Here is a 23,410-nt window from a genome sequence, read left to right on the forward strand (position 1 = left end):
ATTACCAGACCTATTACAGTGTGTAGCGAACCATTCATGTAAGCTCATGAGATCAGCCTGCTCGCGAGGCTATGTGATGAGCAGCCTTAGCTGAGACATGAAGACGTGGAAGTTTGTCTGAAGGGGTTCTAACCCAGGGCTCCTGTGTGCCAGACAATGTAACTCTTCAGGTCTCAAGACAAGTTACTCATCAGAGAAGGGTGGCCACTTCACCCCCCTTTCAACTCATCCTTGAAGAGACTCCGCCAAGTCACAGGACCAATGCCTAGGCTTTAGCTTAACTAGCTAACACAGTGTTAACCATATAATGACTACCCTTGATGGAGACTTGAAACCATTGGTGGACTGGGACCATAAATCGTACATGGCATTTCTAGCAAACTGGCCAATACTTTTCTTGAGGTCCCTACACCGGCCCATTATTTTCCTTAAGTCCCCCATTATTGGCCCCAATGTGCTAAAAATTGACCAGCCCGTCTGGCATTTCCCCGAAATGCCAAATGGCCAGTCCGCCCCAACTTGAATCTATCACAAAATAACACCTCAAACTTACACATCTCCAGGTCTTAGGCAAGGTTCTCATCACATAAGCATGGATCACCAAACCAGGTGAGTAACCTTGCTGGATCTTGAAGACTTGTATTAGTGTAGCAGATGGGGATCAATGAAACTCACTCCTCAGCCTGAAGTGGCTACCTTTGCGCAATTGAAGGCCTTTTTCAATAGCGCAGTTGGTTATAATGGTTCATAGCCAAAATGGTTCAAATGCTAGAGACAAATTCATTGGAAGAAAATAAATTCAATATGCCACTTTGGCTTCAGAAACCGCAAAAAGTTTCTGTTTACCACAGTGAGTGTTTGATTCTATCTGTTCTCCTCTACCTTTCCTGGCTGACAAAGTACCAGGATGTTGACTCTGGTTTTCAATCTGAATTTAGAGAACAGAATTTGAAAATTTGAATCGGAATGCATCTGAAAAGTTGAAAATATTACATTTTGATCAACTTGAAATGATTGTTTATAAACTACAATGTACCATATTGAAATTGAATATATAAATATTGAACTTGAATAATTAATTAAAAATAAATGGCATTTTAAAACTGAATGCAATATTCATTAAATTCAGTTTTAAATCATGAAATACAAGTTACATTTCTGAATTCAATGATTCAATTTGTGCATTATAAATCAAATTTAAAAAAATATGGAATTTAAATGAAATGTATTTTGGCACTGAAATGACCTCCATACATTGTCTGCCCTGCTTTGGAAGCATTTAGAAAAGGACTAGAGAAAGCTTTGGGTCTCCTCCTCTTCTCTCTCTCCTCTCTTCATTTAATCTCTGTTTTCAGCATGGGTGGGCTGCTCCCTCCACCAACTCCTTCCCTCTGAGGAGGAGTGACAGCCTCATGTCTGAGGTCTCAGGTAACAACACACACTACTCTTTGTATTCTTATTATAACAAGCTGTTTCCGTGTTCCAACACATGGTTTCTGTTTGATTGTTGTAACAAAGGCACGCCACGTTGAATTCAAATCAAAATCAAATCAAATTTATTTATATAGCCCTTCGTACATCAGCTGATATCTCAAAGTGCTGTACAGAAACCCAGCCTAAAACCGCAAGCAATGCAGGTGTAGAAGCACGGTGGCTAGGAAAAACTCCCTAGAAAGGCCAAAACCTAGGAAGAAACCTAGAGAGGAACCAGGCTATGTGGGGTGGCCAGTCCTCTTCTGGCTGTGCCGGGTGGAGATTATAACAGAACATGGCCAAGATGTTCAAATGTTCATAAATGACCAGCATGGTCAATAATAATAAGGCAGAACAGTTGAAACTGGAGCAGCAGCACGGCCAGGTGGACTGGGGACAGCAAGGAGTCATCATGTCAGGTAGTCCTGGGGCATGGTCCTAGGGCTCAGGTCCTCCGAGAGAGAGAAAGGAGAGAATTAGAGAACGCACACTTAGATTCACACAGGACACCGAACAGGACAGGAGAAGTACTCCAGATATAACAAACTGACCCTAGCCCCCCGACACAAACTACTGCAGCATAAATACTGGAGGCTGAGACAGGAGGCGTCAGGAGACACTGTGGCCCCATCCGAGGACACCCCCGGACAGGGCTAAACAGGAAGGATATAACCCCACCCACTTTGCCAAAGCACAGCCCCCACACCACTAGAGGGATATCTTCAACCACCAACTTACCATCCTGAGACAAGGCTGAGTATAGCCCAGAAAGATCTCCGACATGGCACAACCCAAGGGGGGATGACCACATCAGTGAATCAACCCACTCAGGTGACGCACCCCTTCCAGGGACGGCATGAAAGAGCCCCAGTAAGCCAGTGACTCAGCCCCTGTAATAGGGTTAGAGGCAGAGAATCCCAGTGGAAAGAGGGGAACCGGCCAGGCAGAGACGGCAAGGGCGGTTCGTTGCTCCAGAGCCTTTCCGTTCACCTTCCCACTCCTGGGCCGGACTACACTCAATCAATCATATGACCCACTGAAGAGATGAGTCTTCAGTAAAGACTTAAAGGTTGAGACCGTCTCTGACATGGGTAGGCAGACCTTTCCATAAAAATGGAGCTCTATAGGAGAAAGCCCTGCCGCCAGCTGTTTGCTTAGAAATTCTAGGGACAATTAGGAGGCCTTCGTCTTGTGACCGTAGCGTACGTGTAGGTATGTACGGCAGGACCAAATCAGAGAGATGGGTAGGAGCAAGCCCATGTAATGCTTTGTAGGTTAGCAGTAACACCTTGAAATCAGCCCTTGCTTTGACAGGAAGCCAGTGTAGGGAGGCTAGCACTGGAGTAATATGATAAATTTTTTGGGTTCTAGTCAGGATTCTAGCAGCCGTATTTAGCACTTACTGAAGTTTATTTAGTGCTTTATCCGGGTAGCCGGAAAGTAGAGCATTGCAGTAGTCTAACCTAGAAGTGACAAAAGCATGGATTAATTTTTCTGCATCATTTTTGGACAAAGTTTCTGATTTTTGCAATGTTACGTAGATGGAAAAAAGCTGTCCTTGAAATGGTCTTGATATGTTCTTCAAAAGAGAGATCAGGGTCCAGAGTAACGCCGAGGTCCTTCACAGTTTTATTTGAGACGACTGTACAACCGTTAAGATTAATTGTCAGATTCAACAGAAGATCTCTTTGTTTCTTGGGACCTAGAACAAGCATCTCTGTTTTGTCCGAATTTAAAAGTAGAACGTTTGCAGCCATCCACTTCCTTATGTCTGAAATGCATGCTTCTAGCAAGGGCAATTTTGGGGCTTCACCATGTTTCATTGAAATGTACAGCTGTGTGTCATCCGCATAGCAGTGAAAGTTAACATTATGTTTTCGAATGACATCCCCAAGAGGTAAAATATATAGTGAAAACAATAGTGGTCTTAAGACGGAACCTTGAGGAACACCGAAATTTACAGTTGATTTGTCAGAGGACAAACCATTCACAGAGACAAACTGATATCTTTCTGACAGATAAGATCTAAACCAGGCCAGAACTTGTCCGTGTAGACCAATTTGGGTTTCCAATCTCTCCAAAAGAATGTGGTGATCGATGGTATCAAAAGCAGCACTAAGGTCTAGGAGCACGAGGACAGATGCAGAGCCTCGGTCCGATGCCATTAACATGTCATTTACCACCTTCACAAGTGCAGTCTCAGTGCTATGATTGTGTCTAAAACCAGACTGAAGCATTTCGTATACATTGTTTGTCTTCAGGAAGGCAGTGAGTTGCTGCGCAACAGCCTTTTCTAAAATTTGAGAGGAATGGAAGATATTTTTTTTGTTTTTACATATAGCCTACAGTAAACAAATGAACATGTTTTATTATTTAAAATGAAAAGAAGTATATTCTGATGTTATTGAACACCTTCATGAACACAACCAAATTATTATTTTAGAGAGAGCATATATGAAATGTATTAATTACACTTTTAGAATGTTGCAGTCAGAATGACTGCTCGTTATATTGATGAGTGGTGCCTCGCAGCCCAGCGGTTCTAGTGTTAGACATTGGCCTACATACTAAGTGATCTTGTTGAATCACACTGTTGCCTTCGCTGCAACGCTGTACTGCTAAGTGTTTGAAATAAAGTAGTTATGAAGCAGTCTAGGACTGAGGTTGTTATAATGTTCAACCTTCCCAAGTTCTCTCACGTCACCCCGCTCCTCCGCTCTCTCCACTGGCTTCCAGTTGAAGCTCGCATCCGCTACAAGACCATGGTGCTTGCCTACGGAGCTGTGAGGGGAACGGCACCTCAGTACCTCCAGGCTCTGATCAGGCCCTACACCCAAACAAGGGCACTGCGTTCATCCACCTCTGGCCTGCTCGCCTCCCTACCACTGAGGAAGTACAGTTCCCGCTCAGCCCAGTCAAAACTGTTCGCTGCTCTGGCTCCCCAATGGTGGAACACACTCCCTCACGACGCCAGGACAGCGGAGTCAATCACCACCTTCCGGAGACACCTGAAACCCCACCTCTTTAAGGAATACCTAGGATAGGATAAAGTAATCCTTCTCACCCCCCTTAAAAGATTTAGATGCACTATTGTAAAGTGGCTGTTCCACTGGATGTCATAAGGTGAATGCACCAATTTGTAAGTCGCTCTGGATAAGAGCGTCTGCTAAATGACTTAAATGTAAATGTAAATGTTATAATGTAGTAAGAGGTGCCTTCTTGTCCTCCAGGTCTGACTTACTGGCGTCTGGATGAGAGTGAACTCTACTGCCCTCTACCTGACAGCTTTGACAGTGGAGCTGACCTCCTGCTGCAGGAGGCCTCTATCAGTCTGGTAGGTGAATGACAAAAGGACAATCCAAACTTGTTCCACCTAAATACAATGTTTGTTTTCATTGTGCTGAAAAAGTTAGTCGCGAAACCATCTGCATTAGGGGAATCGCATAATATGCATTACGAGAAATTTACAGACCTCAATCCCAAGTAAAAAAAATAATTGCTCCATCTCCCTCCATTGTGTTAGTTGTTGAGTGTGTCTCTGTCTCCCAGACCTCTCCAGAGTGCGCGTGTCTCCCGGACCTCTCCAGAGTGCGCGTGTCTCCCGGACCTCTCCAGAGTGCGCGTGTCTCCCGGACCTCTCCAGAGTGCGCGTGTCTCCCGGACCTCTCCAGAGTGCGCGTGTCTCCCGGACCTCTCCAGAGTGCGCGTGTCTCCCGGACCTCTCCAGAGTGCGCGTGTCTCCCGGACCTCTCCAGAGTGCGCGTGTCTCCCGGACCTCTCCAGAGTGCGCGTGTCTCCCGGACCTCTCCAGAGTGCGCGTGTCTCCCGGACCTCTCCAGAGTGCGCGTGTCTCCCGGACCCCTCCAGAGTGCGCGTGTCTCCCGGACCTCGCGTGTTGTTCTGACAGTGTCTGTGTCTCTATCTTCCTCCTCCAGACCTCTCCAGAGGAACAGAAGCTGTCTCTCAGAGAGATCTACCACAACAAGCAGAGAACTGAGTCCAAACGCACCGACTGGGACCTCTCTCGCACATGCAGCCCCACATCACCACAGGTATACACACCCACACACAGACGCACAGACACACAGACACTAGCTCTAACTCTCTACTCCTCTCTCTGTTCTAGGTGTTAACTCTAGATCCCACTGTTCACCTCCGTCAGTCAGACCGGACCTCCGGCTTCACCTCGCCCTCCCACTTCAGCAGCCCATCGTACCCCACCCTGCCGCACCTCTACCCCCGCGTTGGCACCCCCTGTACCCCAGTTAGCCCAGCCAGCATGGCCGAGGGCAGTGCCAACCCCGGGGACACAGACTGCCCCTCCAATGCCTCTAGCCTCTCTGCCACGGCACCTACCCCAGCCAAGGTAGCCTCTGCTCAGATAAAACTGGCCCCATCATCCCCCTCTACTTCCAAGCCCCTGGTGCTCCCCAGCAGCCAGCAGCGCAAAGCCTTGGCCACTCAGACCAGCAAGGACGAGGGGAGCCACACACACACCAGCAACCTGATGAAACTGGCTGTGTCTGGGAAGCACACGCACTCCCACACACTCTCCCGGGGCAAACCTCGTATGGAGAAAGCGGCATCGCTGGAAGACCCTGTGGTCGTCTCTCTGTGAGTGGCCAGGGGCTGGTTATGTTTTTATACACTGCTCAAAAAAACAAAGGGAACACTTCCACTTAAACAACACAATGTAACTCCAAGTCAATCACACTTCTGTGATATCAAACTGTCCACTTAGGAAGCAACACTGATTGACAATACATTTCACATGCTGTTTTGCAAATGGAATAGACAACAGGTGGAAATTATAGGCAATTAGCAAGACACCCCCAATAAAGGAGTGGTTCTGCAGGTGGTGACCAGACCACTTCTCAGTTCCTCTGCTTCCTGGCTGATGTTTTGGTCACTTTTGAATGCTGGCGGTGCTTTCACTCTAGTGGTAGCATGAGACGGCGTCTACAACCCACACAAGTGGCTCAGGTAGTGCAGCTCATCCAGGATGATACATCAATGCGAGCTGTGGCAAGAAGGTTTGCTGTGTCTGTCAGCATAGTGTCCAGAGCATTGAGGCGCTGCCAGGAGACAGGCCAGTACATCAGGAGATGTGGAGGAGGGCAACAACTCAGCAGCAGGACCTCTGCCTTTGTGCAAGGAGGAGCAGGAAGAGCACTGCCAGAGCCCTGTAAAATGACCTCCAGCAGGCCACAAATGTGCATGTGTCTGCTCAAACGGTCAGAAACAGACTCTATGAGGGCCCGACTTCCACAGGTGGGGGTTGTGCTTACAGCCCAACCCTGTGCAGGACGTTTGGAATTTGCCAGAGAACACCAAGATTGGCAAGTTCGCCACTGGCGCCCTGTGCTCTTCACAGATGAAAGCAGGTTCACACTGAGCACATGTGACAGAGTCTGGAGACGCTGTGGAGAACGTTCTGCTGCCTGCAACATCCTCCAGCATGACCGGTTTGGCGGTGGTTCAGTCATGGTGTGGGGTGGCATTTCTTTGGGAGGGCCGCACAGCCCTCCATGTGCTCGCCAGAGGTAGCCTGACTGCCATTAGGTACCGAGATGAGATCCTCAGACCCCTTGTGAGATCATATGCTGGTGTGGTTGGCCCTGGGTTCCTCCTAATGCAAGACAATGCTAGACCTCATGTGGCTGGAGTGTCAGCAGTTCCTGCAAGAGGAAGGCATTGACGCTATGGACTGGCCCGCCCGTTCCCCAGACCTGAATCCAATTGAGCACATCTGGGACATCATGTCTCGCTCCATCCACCAACGCCACGTTGCACCACAGACTGTCCAGGAGTTGGCGGATGCTTTAGTCCAGATCTGGGAGGAGATCCCTCGAGACCATCTGCCACCTCATCAGGAGCATGCCCAGGCGTTGTAGGGAGGTCATACAGGCACGTGGAGGCCACACACACTACTGAGCCTCATTTTGACTTGTTTTAAGGACATTACATCAGTTGGATCAACCTGTACTGTGGTTTTCCACTTTAATTTTGAGTGTGACTCCAAATTCAGACCTCCATGGGTTGATACATTTGATTTCCATTGATAATTTTTGTGTGATTTTGTTGTCCGCACATTCAACTATGTAAAGAAAAAAGTATATTAATAAGATTATTTCATTCATTCAGATCTATGATGTGTTATTTTAGTGTTCCATTTATTTTTTTGAGCAGTGTATATTCAGCCACACTAATATTGTTGAGTCTATATACCAGAGGAACTAGCAGTAGAATAACCTGTGTAACTGATGCATACGGAGCAGTAGAATAACCTGTGTAACTGATGCATACGGAGCAGTAGAATAACCTGTGTAACTGATGCATACGGAGCAGTAGAATAACCTGTTTAACTGATGCATACGGAGCAGTAGAATAACCCGTGTAACTACTGATGCATACGGAGCAGTAGAATAACCTGTGTAACTGATGCATACGGAGCAGTAGAATAACCTGTGTAACTACTGATGCATACGGAGCAGTAGAATAACCCGTGTAACTACTGATGCATACGGAGCAGTAGAATAACCTGTGTAACTACTGATGCATACGGAGCAGTAGAATAACCTGTGTAACTACTGATGCATACGGAGCAGTAGAATAACTTGTGTAACTACTGATGCATACGGAGCAGTAGAATAATCCGTGTAACTACTGATGCATACGGAGCAGTAGAATAACCTGTGTAACTACTGATGCATACGGAGCAGTAGAATAACCCGTGTAACTACTGATGCATACGGAGCAGTAGAATAACCTGTGTAACTACTGATGCATACGGAGCAGTAGAATAACCCGTGTAACTGATGCATACGGAGCAGTAGAATAACCCGTGTAACTGATGCATACGGAGCAGTAGAATAACCTGTGTAACTGATGCATACGGAGCAGTAGAATAACCTGTGTAACTACTGATGCATACGGAGCAGTAGAATAACCTGTGTAACTACTGATGCATACGGAGCAGTAGAATAACCCGTGTAACTGATGCATACGGAGCAGTAGAATAACCCGTGTAACTGATGCATACGGAGCAGTAGAATAACCCGTGTAACTGATGCATACGGAGCAGTAGAATAACCTGTGTAACTGATGCATACGGAGCAGTAGAATAACCCGTGTAACTACTGATGCATACGGAGCAGTAGAATAACCCGTGTAACTGATGCATACGGAGCAGTAGAATAACCTGTGTAACTGATGCATACGGAGCAGTAGAATAACCTGTGTAACTACTGATGCATACGGAGCAGTAGAATAACCTGTGTAACTACTGATGCATACGGAGCAGTAGAATAACCCGTGTAACTGATGCATACGGAGCAGTAGAATAACCCGTGTAACTGATGCATACGGAGCAGTAGAATAACCCGTGTAACTGATGCATACGGAGCAGTAGAATAACCTGTGTAACTACTGATGCATACGGAGCAGTAGAATAACCTGTGTAACTACTGATGCATACGGAGCAGTAGAATAACCCGTGTAACTACTGATGCATACGGAGCAGTAGAATAACCCGTGTAACTACTGATGCATACGGAGCAGTAGAATAACCTGTGTAACTACTGATGCATACGGAGCAGTAGAATAACCCGTGTAACTACTGATGCATACGGAGCAGTAGAATAACTTGTGTAACTACTGATGCATACGGAGCAGTAGAATAACCGTGTAACTACTGATGCATACGGAGCAGTAGAATAACCCGTGTAACTACTGATGCATACGGAGCAGTAGAATAACCCATGTAACTACTGATGCATACGGAGCAGTAGAATAACCTGTGTAACTACTGATGCATACGGAGCAGTAGAATAACCCGTGTAACTACTGATGCATACGGAGCAGTAGAATAACCCGTGTAACTACTGATGCATACGGAGCAGTAGAATAACCCGTGTAACTACTGATGCATACGGAGCAGTAGAATAACCCGTGTAACTACTGATGCATACGGAGCAGTAGAATAACCCGTGTAACTACTGATGCATACGGAGCAGTAGAATAACCCGTGTAACTACTGATGCATACGGAGCAGTAGAATAACTTGTGTAACTACTGATGCATACGGAGCAGTAGAATAATCCGTGTAACTACTGATGCATACGGAGCAGTAGAATAACCCGTGTAACTACTGATGCATACGGAGCAGTAGAATAACCCGTGTAACTACTGATGCATACGGAGCAGTAGAATAACCTGTGTAACTACTGATGCATACGGAGCAGTAGAATAACCCGTGTAACTACTGATGCATACGGAGCAGTAGAATAACCTGTGTAACTACTGATGCATACGGAGTAGTAGAATAACCTGTGTAACTACTGATGCATACGGAGCAGTAGAATAACCCGTGTAACTGATTCATACGGAGCAGTAGAATAACCCGTGTAACTGATGCATACGGAGCAGTAGAATAACCCGTGTAACTACTGATGCATACGGAGCAGTAGAATAACCCGTGTAACTGATGCATACGGAGCAGTAGAATAACCTGTGTAACTGATGCATACGGAGCAGTAGAATAACCTGTAACTACTGATGCATACGGAGCAGTAGAATAACCCGTGTAACTACTGATGCATACGGAGCAGTAGAATAACCCGTGTAACTACTGATGCATACGGAGCAGTAGAATAACCCGTGTAACTACTGATGCATACGGAGCAGTAGAATAACCTGTGTAACTGATGCATACGGAGCAGTAGAATAACCCGTGTAACTACTGATGCATACGGAGCAGTAGAATAACCCGTGTAACTGATTCATACGGAGCAGTAGAATAACCTGTGTAACTACTGATGCATACGGAGCAGTAGAATAACCTGTGTAACTACTGATGCATACGGAGCAGTAGAATAACCCGTGTAACTGATTCATACGGAGCAGTAGAATAACCCGTGTAACTGATTCATACGGAGCAGTAGAATAACCCGTGTAACTGATGCATACGGAGCAGTAGAATAACCCGTGTAACTACTGATGCATACGGAGCAGTAGAATAACCCGTGTAACTACTGATGCATACGGAGCAGTAGAATAACCCGTGTAACTACTGATGCATACGGAGCAGTAGAATAACCCGTGTAACTGATGCATACGGAGCAGTAGAATAACCCGTGTAACTACTGATGCATACGGAGCAGTAGAATAACCCGTGTAACTGATGCATACGGAGCAGTAGAATAACTCGTGTAACTGATGCATACGGAGCAGTAGAATAACCCGTGTAACTGATGCATACGGAGCAGTAGAATAACCCGTGTAACTACTGATGCATACGGAGCAGTAGAATAACCCGTGTAACTACTGATGCATACGGAGCAGTAGAATAACCCGTGTAACTACTGATGCATACATAGCAGTAGAATAACCCGTGTAACTACTGATGCATACGGAGCAGTAGAATAACCTGTGTAACTACTGATGCATACGGAGCAGTAGAATAACCCGTGTAACTGATTCATACGGAGCAGTAGAATAACCTGTCTAACTGATTCATACGGAGCAGTAGAATAACCCGTGTAACTGATGCATACGGAGCAGTAGAATAACCCGTGTAACTACTGATGCATACGGAGCAGTAGAATAACCTGTGTAACTGATGCATACGGAGCAGTAGAATAACCCGTGTAACTGATGCATACGGAGCAGTAGAATAACCCGTGTAACTACTGATGCATACGGAGCAGTAGAATAACCCGTGTAACTGATGCATACGGAGCAGTAGAATAACCTGTGTAACTGATGCATACGGAGCAGTAGAAAAACCTGTGTAACTACTGATGCATACGGAGCAGTAGAATAACCTGTGTAACTACTGATGCATACGGAGCAGTAGAATAACCCGTGTAACTACTGATGCATACGGAGCAGTAGAATAACCCGTGTAACTGATGCATACGGAGCAGTAGAATAACCTGTGTAACTGATGCATACGGAGCAGTAGAATAACCCGTGTAACTGATTCATACGGAGCAGTAGAATAACCCGTGTAACTACTGATGCATACGGAGCAGTAGAATAACCCGTGTAACTACTGATGCATACGGAGCAGTAGAATAACCCGTGTAACTACTGATGCATACGGAGCAGTAGAATAACCCGTGTAACTACTGATGCATACGGAGCAGTAGAATAACCCGTGTAACTACTGATTCATACGGAGCAGTAGAATAACCCGTGTAACTACTGATGCATACGGAGCAGTAGAATAACCCGTGTAACTGATTCATACGGAGCAGTAGAATAACCTGTGTAACTACTGATGCATACGGAGCAGTAGAATAACCCGTGTAACTACTGATGCATACGGAGCAGTAGAATAACCCGTGTAACTACTGATGCATACGGAGCAGTAGAATAACCCGTGTAACTACTGATGCATACGGAGCAGTAGAATAACCTGTGTAACTACTGATGCATACGGAGCAGTAGAATAACCCGTGTAACTACTGATGCATACGGAGCAGTAGAATAACCTGTGTAACTGATGCATACGGAGCAGTAGAATAACCCGTGTAACTACTGATGCATACGGAGCAGTAGAATAACCCGTGTAACTGATTCATACGGAGCAGTAGAATAACCTGTGTAACTACTGATGCATACGGAGCAGTAGAATAACCCGTGTAACTACTGATGCATACGGAGCAGTAGAATAACCTGTGTAACTACTGATGCATACGGAGCAGTAGAATAACCCGTGTAACTGATTCATACGGAGCAGTAGAATAACCCGTGTAACTGATTCATACGGAGCAGTAGAATAACCCGTGTAACTACTGATGCATACGGAGCAGTAGAATAACCTGTGTAACTACTGATGCATACGGAGCAGTAGAATAACCCGTGTAACTACTGATGCATACGGAGCAGTAGAATAACCCGTGTAACTACTGATGTATACGGAGCAGTAGAGTAACCCGTGTAACTACTGATGCATACGGAGCAGTAGAATAACCCGTGTAACTACTGATGCATACGGAGCAGTAGAATAACCCGTGTAACTACTGATGCATACGGAGCAGTAGAATAACCCGTGTAACTACTGATGCATACGGAGCAGTAGAATAACCCGTGTAACTACTGATGCATACGGAGCAGTAGAATAACCCGTGTAACTACTGATGCATACGGAGAAGTAGAATAACCCGTGTAACTACTGATGCATACGGAGCAGTAGAATAACCCGTGTAACTACTGATGCATACGGAGCAGTAGAATAACCCGTGTAACTACTGATGCATACGGAGCAGTAGAATAACCCGTGTAACTACTGATGCATACGGAGCAGTAGAATAACCCGTGTAACTACTGATGCATACGGAGCAGTAGAATAACCCGTGTAACTACTGATGCATACGGAGCAGTAGAATAACCTGTGTAACTACTGATTCATACGGAGCAGTAGAATAACCTGTGTAACTACTGATGCATACGGAGCAGTAGAATAACCCGTGTAACTACTGATGCATACGGAGCAGTAGAATAACCTGTGTAACTACTGATTCATACGGAGCAGTAGAATAACCTGTGTAACTACTGATGCATACGGAGCAGTAGAATAACCCGTGTAACTGATGCATACGGAGCAGTAGAATAACCCGTGTAACTACTGATGCATACGGAGCAGTAGAATAACCTGTGTAACTACTGATTCATACGGAGCAGTAGAATAACCTGTGTAACTACTGATGCATACGGAGCAGTAGAATAACCCGTGTAACTACTGATGCATACGGAGCAGTAGAATAACCCGTGTAACTACTGATGCATACGGAGCAGTAGAATAACCCGTGTAACTACTGATGCATACGGAGCAGTAGAATAACCCGTGTAACTACTGATGCATACGGAGCAGTAGAATAACCCGTGTAACTACTGATGCATACGGAGCAGTAGAATAACCTGTGTAACTACTGATTCATACGGAGCAGTAGAATAACCTGTCTAACTGATTCATACGGAGCAGTAGAATAACCCGTGTAACTGATGCATACGGATGCATACGGAGCAGTAGAATAACCCGTGTAACTACTGATGCATACGGAGCAGTAGAATAACCTGTGTAACTGATGCATACGGAGCAGTAGAATAACCCGTGTAACTGATGCATACGGAGCAGTAGAATAACCCGTGTAACTACTGATGCATACGGAGCAGTAGAATAACCCGTGTAACTGATGCATACGGAGCAGTAGAATAACCTGTGTAACTGATGCATACGGAGCAGTAGAAAAACCTGTGTAACTACTGATGCATACGGAGCAGTAGAATAACCTGTGTAACTACTGATGCATACGGAGCAGTAGAATAACCCGTGTAACTACTGATGCATACGGAGCAGTAGAATAACCCGTGTAACTGATGCATACGGAGCAGTAGAATAACCTGTGTAACTGATGCATACGGAGCAGTAGAATAACCCGTGTAACTGATTCATACGGAGCAGTAGAATAACCCGTGTAACTACTGATGCATACGGAGCAGTAGAATAACCCGTGTAACTACTGATGCATACGGAGCAGTAGAATAACCCGTGTAACTACTGATGCATACGGAGCAGTAGAATAACCCGTGTAACTACTGATGCATACGGAGCAGTAGAATAACCCGTGTAACTACTGATTCATACGGAGCAGTAGAATAACCCGTGTAACTACTGATGCATACGGAGCAGTAGAATAACCCGTGTAACTACTGATGCATACGGAGCAGTAGAATAACCTGTGTAACTACTGATGCATACGGAGCAGTAGAATAACCTGTGTAACTACTGATGCATACGGAGCAGTAGAATAACCTGTGTAACTACTGATGCATACGGAGCAGTAGAATAACCTGTGTAACTACTGATGCATACGGAGCAGTAGAATAACCCGTGTAACTGATTCATACGGAGCAGTAGAATAACCCGTGTAACTGATTCATACGGAGCAGTAGAATAACCCGTGTAACTGATTCATACGGAGCAGTAGAATAACCCGTGTAACTACTGATGCATACGGAGCAGTAGAATAACCCGTGTAACTACTGATGCATACGGAGCAGTAGAATAACCCGTGTAACTACTGATGCATACGGAGCAGTAGAATAACCCGTGTAACTACTGATGCATACGGAGCAGTAGAATAACCCGTGTAACTACTGATGCATACGGAGCAGTAGAATAACCCGTGTAACTACTGATGCATACGGAGCAGTAGAATAACCCGTGTAACTACTGATGCATACGGAGCAGTAGAATAACCCGTGTAACTACTGATGCATACGGAGCAGTAGAATAACCCGTGTAACTACTGATGCATACGGAGCAGTAGAATAACCTGTGTAACTGATGCATACGGAGCAGTAGAATAACCCGTGTAACTACTGATGCATACGGAGCAGTAGAATAACCCGTAACTGATTCATACGGCGCAGTAGAATAACCTGTGTAACTACTGATGCATACGGAGCAGTAGAATAACCTGTGTAACTACTGATGCATACGGAGCAGTAGAATAACCTGTGTAACTACTGATGCATACGGAGCAGTAGAATAACCCGTGTAACTGATTCATACGGAGCAGTAGAATAACCCGTGTAACTGATTCATACGGAGCAGTAGAATAACCCGTGTAACTACTGATGCATACGGAGCAGTAGAATAACCTGTGTAACTACTGATGCATACGGAGCAGTAGAATAACCCGTGTAACTACTGATGCATACGGAGCAGTAGAATAACCCGTGTAACTACTGATGCATACGGAGCAGTAGAGTAACCCGTGTAACTACTGATGCATACGGAGCAGTAGAATAACCCGTGTAACTACTGATGCATACGGAGCAGTAGAATAACCCGTGTAACTACTGATGCATACGGAGCAGTAGAATAACCCGTGTAACTACTGATGCATACGGAGCAGTAGAATAACCCGTGTAACTACTGATGCATACGGAGCAGTAGAATAACCCGTGTAACTACTGATGCATACGGAGCAGTAGAATAACCCGTGTAACTACTGATGCATACGGAGCAGTAGAATAACCCGTGTAACTACTGATGCATACGGAGCAGTAGAATAACCCGTGTAACTACTGATGCATACGGAGCAGTAGAATAACCCGTGTAACTACTGATGCATACGGAGCAGTAGAATAACCCGTGTAACTACTGATGCATACGGAGCAGTAGAATAACCCGTGTAACTACTGATGCATACGGAGCAGTAGAATAACCTGTGTAACTACTGATTCATACGGAGCAGTAGAATAACCCGTGTAACTACTGATGCATACGGAGCAGTAGAATAACCCGTGTAACTACTGATGCATACGGAGCAGTAGAATAACCCGTGTAACTACTGATTCATACGGAGCAGTAGAATAACCTGTGTAACTACTGATGCATACGGAGCAGTAGAATAACCCGTGTAACTGATGCATACGGAGCAGTAGAATAACCCGTGTAACTACTGATGCATACGGAGCAGTAGAATAACCTGTGTAACTACTGATTCATACGGAGCAGTAGAATAACCCGTGTAACTACTGATGCATACGGAGCAGTAGAATAACCCGTGTAACTACTGATGCATACGGAGCAGTAGAATAACCCGTGTAACTACTGATGCATACGGAGCAGTAGAATAACCCGTGTAACTACTGATGCATACGGAGCAGTAGAATAACCCGTGTAACTACTGATGCATACGGAGCAGTAGAATAACCTGTGTAACTGATGCATACGGAGCAGTAGAATAACCCGTGTAACTACTGATGCATACGGAGCAGTAGAATAACCCGTGTAACTGATTCATACGGAGCAGTAGAATAACCCGTGTAACTACTGATGCATACGGAGCAGTAGAATAACCCGTGTAACTACTGATGCATACGGAGCAGTAGAATAACCCGTGTAACTACTGATGCATACGGAGCAGTAGAATAACCCGTGTAACTACTGATGCATACGGAGCAGTAGAATAACCCGTGTAACTACTGATGCATACGGCAGTAGCAGTAGAATAACCCGTGTAACTACTGATGCATACGGAGCAGTAGAATAACCTACTGTGTAACTAACTGATGCATACGGAGCAGTAGAATAACCCGTAACTGATGCATACGGAGCAGTAGAATAACCCGTGTAACTACTGATGCATACGGAGCAGTAGAATAACCTGTGTAACTACTGATTCATACGGAGCAGTAGAATAACCTGTGTAACTACTGATGCATACGGAGCAGTAGAATAACCCGTGTAACTACTGATGCATACGGAGCAGTAGAATAACCTGTGTAACTACTGATTCATACGGAGCAGTAGAATAACCCGTGTAACTGATGCATACGGAGCAGTAGAATAACCCGTGTAACTACTGATGCATACGGAGCAGTAGAATAACCTGTGTAACTACTGATTCATACGGAGCAGTAGAATAACCTGTGTAACTACTGATGCATACGGAGCAGTAGAATAACCCGTGTAACTACTGATGCATACGGAGCAGTAGAATAACCCGTGTAACTACTGATGCATACGGAGCAGTAGAATAACCCGTGTAACTACTGATGCATACGGAGCAGTAGAATAACCTGTGTAACTGATGCATACGGAGCAGTAGAATAACCCGTGTAACTACTGATGCATACGGAGCAGTAGAATAACCCGTGTAACTGATTCATACGGAGCAGTAGAATAACCTGTGTAACTACTGATGCATACGGAGCAGTAGAATAACCTGTGTAACTACTGATGCATACGGAGCAGTAGAATAACCTGTGTAACTACTGATGCATACGGAGCAGTAGAATAACCCGTAACTGATTCATACGGAGCAGTAGAATAACCCGTGTAACTACTGATTCATACGGAGCAGTAGAATAACCCGTGTAACTGATGCATACGGAGCAGTAGAAAACCTGTGTAACTACTGATGCATACGGAGCAGTAGAATAACCTGTGTAACTACTGATGCATACGGAGCAGTAGAATAACCCGTGTAACTACTGATGCATACGGAGCAGTAGAATAACCCGTGTAACTGATGCATACGGAGCAGTAGAATAACCTGTGTAACTACTGATGCATACGGAGCAGTAGAATAACCCGTGTAACTGATTCATACGGAGCAGTAGAATAACCCGTGTAACTACTGATGCATACGGAGCAGTAGAATAACCCGTAACTACTGATGCATACGGAGCAGTAGAATAACCCGTGTAACTACTGATGCATACGGAGCAGTAGAATAACCCGTGTAACTACTGATGCATACGGAGCAGTAGAATAACCCGTGTAACTACTGATGCATACGGAGCAGTAGAATAACCCGTGTAACTGATTCATACGGAGCAGTAGAATAACCTGTGTAACTACTGATGCATACGGAGCAGTAGAATAACCTGTGTAACTACTGATGCATACGGAGCAGTAGAATAACCTGTGTAACTACTGATGCATACGGAGCAGTAGAATAACCCGTGTAACTGATTCATACGGAGCAGTAGAATAACCCGTGTAACTGATTCATACGGAGCAGTAGAATAACCCGTGTAACTGATGCATACGGAGCAGTAGAATAACCCGTAACTACTGATGCATACGGAGCAGTAGAATAACCCGTGTAACTACTGATGCATACGGAGCAGTAGAATAACCCGTGTAACTACTGATGCATACGGAGCAGTAGAATAACCCGTGTAACTACTGATGCATACGGAGCAGTAGAATAACCCGTGTAACTACTGATGCATACGGAGCAGTAGAATAACCCGTGTAACTACTGATGCATACGGAGCAGTAGAATAACCCGTGTAACTACTGATGCATACGGAGCAGTAGAATAACCCGTGTAACTACTGATTCATACGGAGCAGTAGAATAACCTGTGTAACTGATGCATACGGAGCAGTAGAATAACCCGTGTAACTGATGCATACGGAGCAGTAGAATAACCCGTGTAACTGATGCATACGGAGCAGTAGAATAACCTGTGTAACTGATGCATACGGAGCAGTAGAATAACCTGTGTAACTACTGATGCATACGGAGCAGTAGAATAACCCGTGTAACTGATTCATACGGAGCAGTAGAATAACCCGTGTAACTGATTCATACGGAGCAGTAGAATAACCCGTGTAACTGATTCATACGGAGCAGTAGAATAACCCGTGTAACTACTGATGCATACGGAGCAGTAGAATAACCCGTGTAACTACTGATGCATACGGAGCAGTAGAATAACCCGTGTAACTACTGATGCATACGGAGCAGTAGAATAACCCGTGTAACTACTGATGCATACGGAGCAGTAGAATAACCCGTGTAACTACTGATTCATACGGAGCAGTAGAATAACCCGTGTAACTACTGATGCATACGGAGCAGTAGAATAACCCGTGTAACTGATGCATACGGAGCAGTAGAATAACCCGTGTAACTGATGCATACGGAGCAGTAGAATAACCCGTGTAACTACTGATGCATACGGAGCAGTAGAATAACCCGTGTAACTACTGATGCATACGGAGCAGTAGAATAACCCGTGTAACTACTGATGCATACGGAGCAGTAGAATAACCCGTGTAACTACTGATGCATACGGAGCAGTAGAATAACCCGTGTAACTACTGATGCATACGGAGCAGTAGAATAACCCGTGTAACTACTGATGCATACGGAGCAGTAGAATAACCCGTGTAACTACTGATGCATACGGAGAAGTAGAATAACCCGTGTAACTACTGATGCATACGGAGCAGTAGAATAACCCGTAACTACTGATGCATACGGAGCAGTAGAATAACCCGTGTAACTACTGATGCATACGGAGCAGTAGAATAACCCGTGTAACTACTGATGCATACGGAGCAGTAGAATAACCCGTGTAACTACTGATGCATACGGAGCAGTAGAATAACCCGTGTAACTACTGATGCATACGGAGCAGTAGAATAACCCGTGTAACTGATGCATACGGAGCAGTAGAATAACCCGTGTAACTACTGATGCATACGGAGCAGTAGAATAACCCGTGTAACTACTGATGCATACGGAGCAGTAGAATAACCCGTGTAACTGATTCATACGGAGCAGTAGAATAACCTGTGTAACTACTGATGCATACGGAGCAGTAGAATAACCTGTGTAACTACTGATGCATACGGAGCAGTAGAATAACCCGTGTAACTACTGATGCATACGGAGCAGTAGAATAACCCGTGTAACTACTGATGCATACGGAGCAGTAGAATAACCCGTGTAACTGATTCATACGGAGCAGTAGAATAACCCGTGTAACTGATGCATACGGAGCAGTAGAATAACCCGTAACTGATGCATACGGAGCAGTAGAATAACCCGTGTAACTACTGATGCATACGGAGCAGTAGAATAACCCGTGTAACTACTGATGCATACGGAGCAGTAGAATAACCCGTGTAACTACTGATGCATACGGAGCAGTAGAATAACCCGTGTAACTACTGATTCATACGGAGCAGTAGAATAACCCGTGTAACTACTGATGCATACGGAGCAGTAGAATAACCCGTGTAACTACTGATGCATACGGAGCAGTAGAATAACCCGTAACTACTGATGCATACGGAGCAGTAGAATAACCCGATGTAACTACTGATGCATACGGAGCAGTAGAATAACCCGTGTAACTACTGATGCATACGGAGCAGTAGAATAACCCGTGTAACTACTGATGCATACGGAGCAGTAGAATAACCCGTGTAACTACTGATGCATACGGAGCAGTAGAATAACCCGTGTAACTACTGATGCATACGGAGCAGTAGAATAACCCGTGTAACTACTGATGCATACGGAGCAGTAGAATAACCCGTGTAACTGATTCATACGGAGCAGTAGAATAACCTGTGTAACTACTGATGCATACGGAGCAGTAGAATAACCTGTGTAACTACTGATGCATACGGAGCAGTAGAATAACCTGTGTAACTACTGATGCATACGGAGCAGTAGAATAACCCGTGTAACTGATTCATACGGAGCAGTAGAATAACCCGTGTAACTGATTCATACGGAGCAGTAGAATAACCCGTGTAACTACTGATGCATACGGAGCAGTAGAATAACCCGTGTAACTACTGATGCATACGGAGCAGTAGAATAACCTGTGTAACTACTGATTCATACGGAGCAGTAGAATAACCCGTGTAACTACTGATGCATACGGAGCAGTAGAATAACCCGTGTAACTACTGATGCATACGGAGCAGTAGAATAACCCGTGTAACTACTGATGCATACGGAGCAGTAGAATAACCCGTGTAACTACTGATTCATACGGAGCAGTAGAATAACCCGTGTAACTACTGATGCATACGGAGCAGTAGAATAACCCGTGTAACTACTGATGCATACGGAGCAGTAGAATAACCCGTGTAACTACTGATGCATACGGAGCAGTAGAATAACCCGTGTAACTACTGATGCATACGGAGCAGTAGAATAACCCGTGTAACTACTGATGCATACGGAGCAGTAGAATAACCCGTGTAACTACTGATGCATACGGAGCAGTAGAATAACCCGTGTAACTACTGATGCATACGGAGAAGTAGAATAACCCGTGTAACTACTGATGCATACGGAGCAGTAGAATAACCCGTGTAACTACTGATGCATACGGAGCAGTAGAATAACCCGTGTAACTACTGATGCATACGGAGCAGTAGAATAACCCGTGTAACTACTGATGCATACGGAGCAGTAGAATAACCCGTGTAACTACTGATTCATACGGAGCAGTAGAATAACCCGTGTAACTACTGATGCATACGGAGCAGTAGAATAACCCGTGTAACTACTGATGCATACGGAGCAGTAGAATAACCTGTGTAACTACTGATTCATACGGAGCAGTAGAATAACCCGTGTAACTACTGATGCATACGGAGCAGTAGAATAACCCGTGTAACTGATGCATACGGAGCAGTAGAATAACCCGTGTAACTACTGATGCATACGGAGCAGTAGAATAACCTGTGTAACTACTGATTCATACGGAGCAGTAGAATAACCTGTGTAACTACTGATGCATACGGAGCAGTAGAATAACCCGTGTAACTACTGATGCATACGGAGCAGTAGAATAACCCGTGTAACTACTGATGCATACGGAGCAGTAGAATAACCCGTGTAACTACTGATGCATACGGAGCAGTAGAATAACCTGTGTAACTACTGATTCATACGGAGCAGTAGAATAACCCGTGTAACTACTGATGCATACGGAGCAGTAGAATAACCCGTGTAACTACTGATGCATACGGAGCAGTAGAATAACCTGTGTAACTACTGATTCATACGGAGCAGTAGAATAACCCGTGTAACTACTGATGCATACGGAGCAGTAGAATAACCCGTGTAACTGATGCATACGGAGCAGTAGAATAACCCGTGTAACTACTGATGCATACGGAGCAGTAGAATAACCCGTGTAACTGATTCATACGGAGCAGTAGAATAACCTGTGTAACTACTGATGCATACGGAGCAGTAGAATAACCTGTGTAACTACTGATGCATACGGAGCAGTAGAATAACCTGTGTAACTACTGATGCATACGGAGCAGTAGAATAACCCGTGTAACTGATTCATACGGAGCAGTAGAATAACCCGTAACTGATTCATACGGAGCAGTAGAATAACCCGTGTAACTGATGCATACGGAGCAGTAGAATAACCCGTGTAACTACTGATGCATACGGAGCAGTAGAATAACCCGTGTAACTACTGATGCATACGGAGCAGTAGAATAACCCGTGTAACTACTGATGCATACGGAGCAGTAGAATAACCTGTGTAACTACTGATTCATACGGAGCAGTAGAATAACCTGTGTAACTACTGATGCATACGGAGCAGTAGAATAACCCGTGTAACTACTGATGCATACGGAGCAGTAGAATAACCCGTGTAACTGATGCATACGGAGCAGTAGAATAACCCGTGTAACTGATTCATACGGAGCAGTAGAATAACCTGTGTAACTACTGATGCATACGGAGCAGTAGAATAACCTGTGTAACTACTGATGCATACGGAGCAGTAGAATAACCTGTGTAACTACTGATGCATACGGAGCAGTAGAATAACCCGTGTAACTGATTCATACGGAGCAGTAGAATAACCCGTGTAACTGATTCATACGGAGCAGTAGAATAACCCGTGTAACTACTGATTCATACGGAGCAGTAGAATAACCCGTGTAACTACTGATGCATACGGAGCAGTAGAATAACCCGTAACTACTGATGCATACGGAGCAGTAGAATAACCCGTGTAACTACTGATTCATACGGAGCAGTAGAATAACCCGTGTAACTACTGATGCATACGGAGCAGTAGAATAACCCGTGTAACTACTGATGCATACGGAGCAGTAGAATAACCCGTGTAACTACTGATGCATACGGAGCAGTAGAATAACCTGTGTAACTACTGATTCATACGGAGCAGTAGAATAACCCGTGTAACTACTGATGCATACGGAGCAGTAGAATAACCCGTGTAACTACTGATGCATACGGAGCAGTAGAATAACCCGTGTAACTACTGATGCATACGGAGCAGTAGAATAACCTGTGTAACTACTGATGCATACGGAGCAGTAGAATAACCTGTGTAACTACTGATGCATACGGAGCAGTAGAATAACCCGTGTAACTGATTTCATACGGAGCAGTAGAATAACCCGTGTACTACTGATGCATACGGAGCAGTAGAATAACCCGTGTAACTACTGATGCATACGGAGCAGTAGAATAACCTGTGTAACTACTGATGCATACGGAGCAGTAGAATAACCCGTGTAACTACTGATGCATACGGAGCAGTAGAATAACCCGTGTAACTACTGATGCATACGGAGCAGTAGAATAACCCGTGTA

General features: G+C 44.9%; 1 protein-coding gene and 1 long non-coding RNA gene across 8 annotated transcripts in view; one reads left to right on the plus strand and one right to left on the minus strand.

Moving 5' to 3' along the window:
- LOC118391489 (M-phase phosphoprotein 9) overlaps positions 1 to 23,410 on the plus strand; it is an 82,714-nt gene that overhangs the window by 4,636 nt on the left and 54,668 nt on the right. For all 5 annotated transcript variants that reach the window (XM_052458289.1, XM_052458290.1, XM_052458293.1 and 2 more), the window contains 4 exons: positions 1,356 to 1,428; positions 4,704 to 4,807; positions 5,409 to 5,525; positions 5,600 to 6,087. In XM_052458289.1, the coding sequence (XP_052314249.1) occupies positions 1,356 to 1,428; positions 4,704 to 4,807; positions 5,409 to 5,525; positions 5,600 to 6,087 (782 nt within the window). The remainder of the gene's footprint in view (positions 1 to 1,355; positions 1,429 to 4,703; positions 4,808 to 5,408; positions 5,526 to 5,599; positions 6,088 to 23,410) is intronic.
- LOC127906366 (uncharacterized) overlaps positions 8,178 to 23,410 on the minus strand; it is a 31,000-nt gene continuing 15,767 nt past the window's right edge. The window contains exons 3-4 of one of the 3 annotated variants that reach the window (XR_008061041.1): positions 10,901 to 10,973; positions 8,178 to 8,242 (exon numbers count right to left, since the gene is read on the minus strand). This is a non-coding gene — a long non-coding RNA (uncharacterized LOC127906366). Of the gene's footprint in view, positions 8,243 to 8,869; positions 9,043 to 9,622; positions 9,688 to 10,900; positions 10,974 to 23,410 lie in introns of those variants that run through there. The other 2 variants (XR_008061040.1, XR_008061042.1) reach the window with 2 other exon arrangements.

Source organism: Oncorhynchus keta, chromosome 12 (assembly GCF_023373465.1).
Source record: "Oncorhynchus keta strain PuntledgeMale-10-30-2019 chromosome 12, Oket_V2, whole genome shotgun sequence".
Classification (NCBI taxonomy): Eukaryota; Metazoa; Chordata; class Actinopteri; order Salmoniformes; family Salmonidae; genus Oncorhynchus; species Oncorhynchus keta.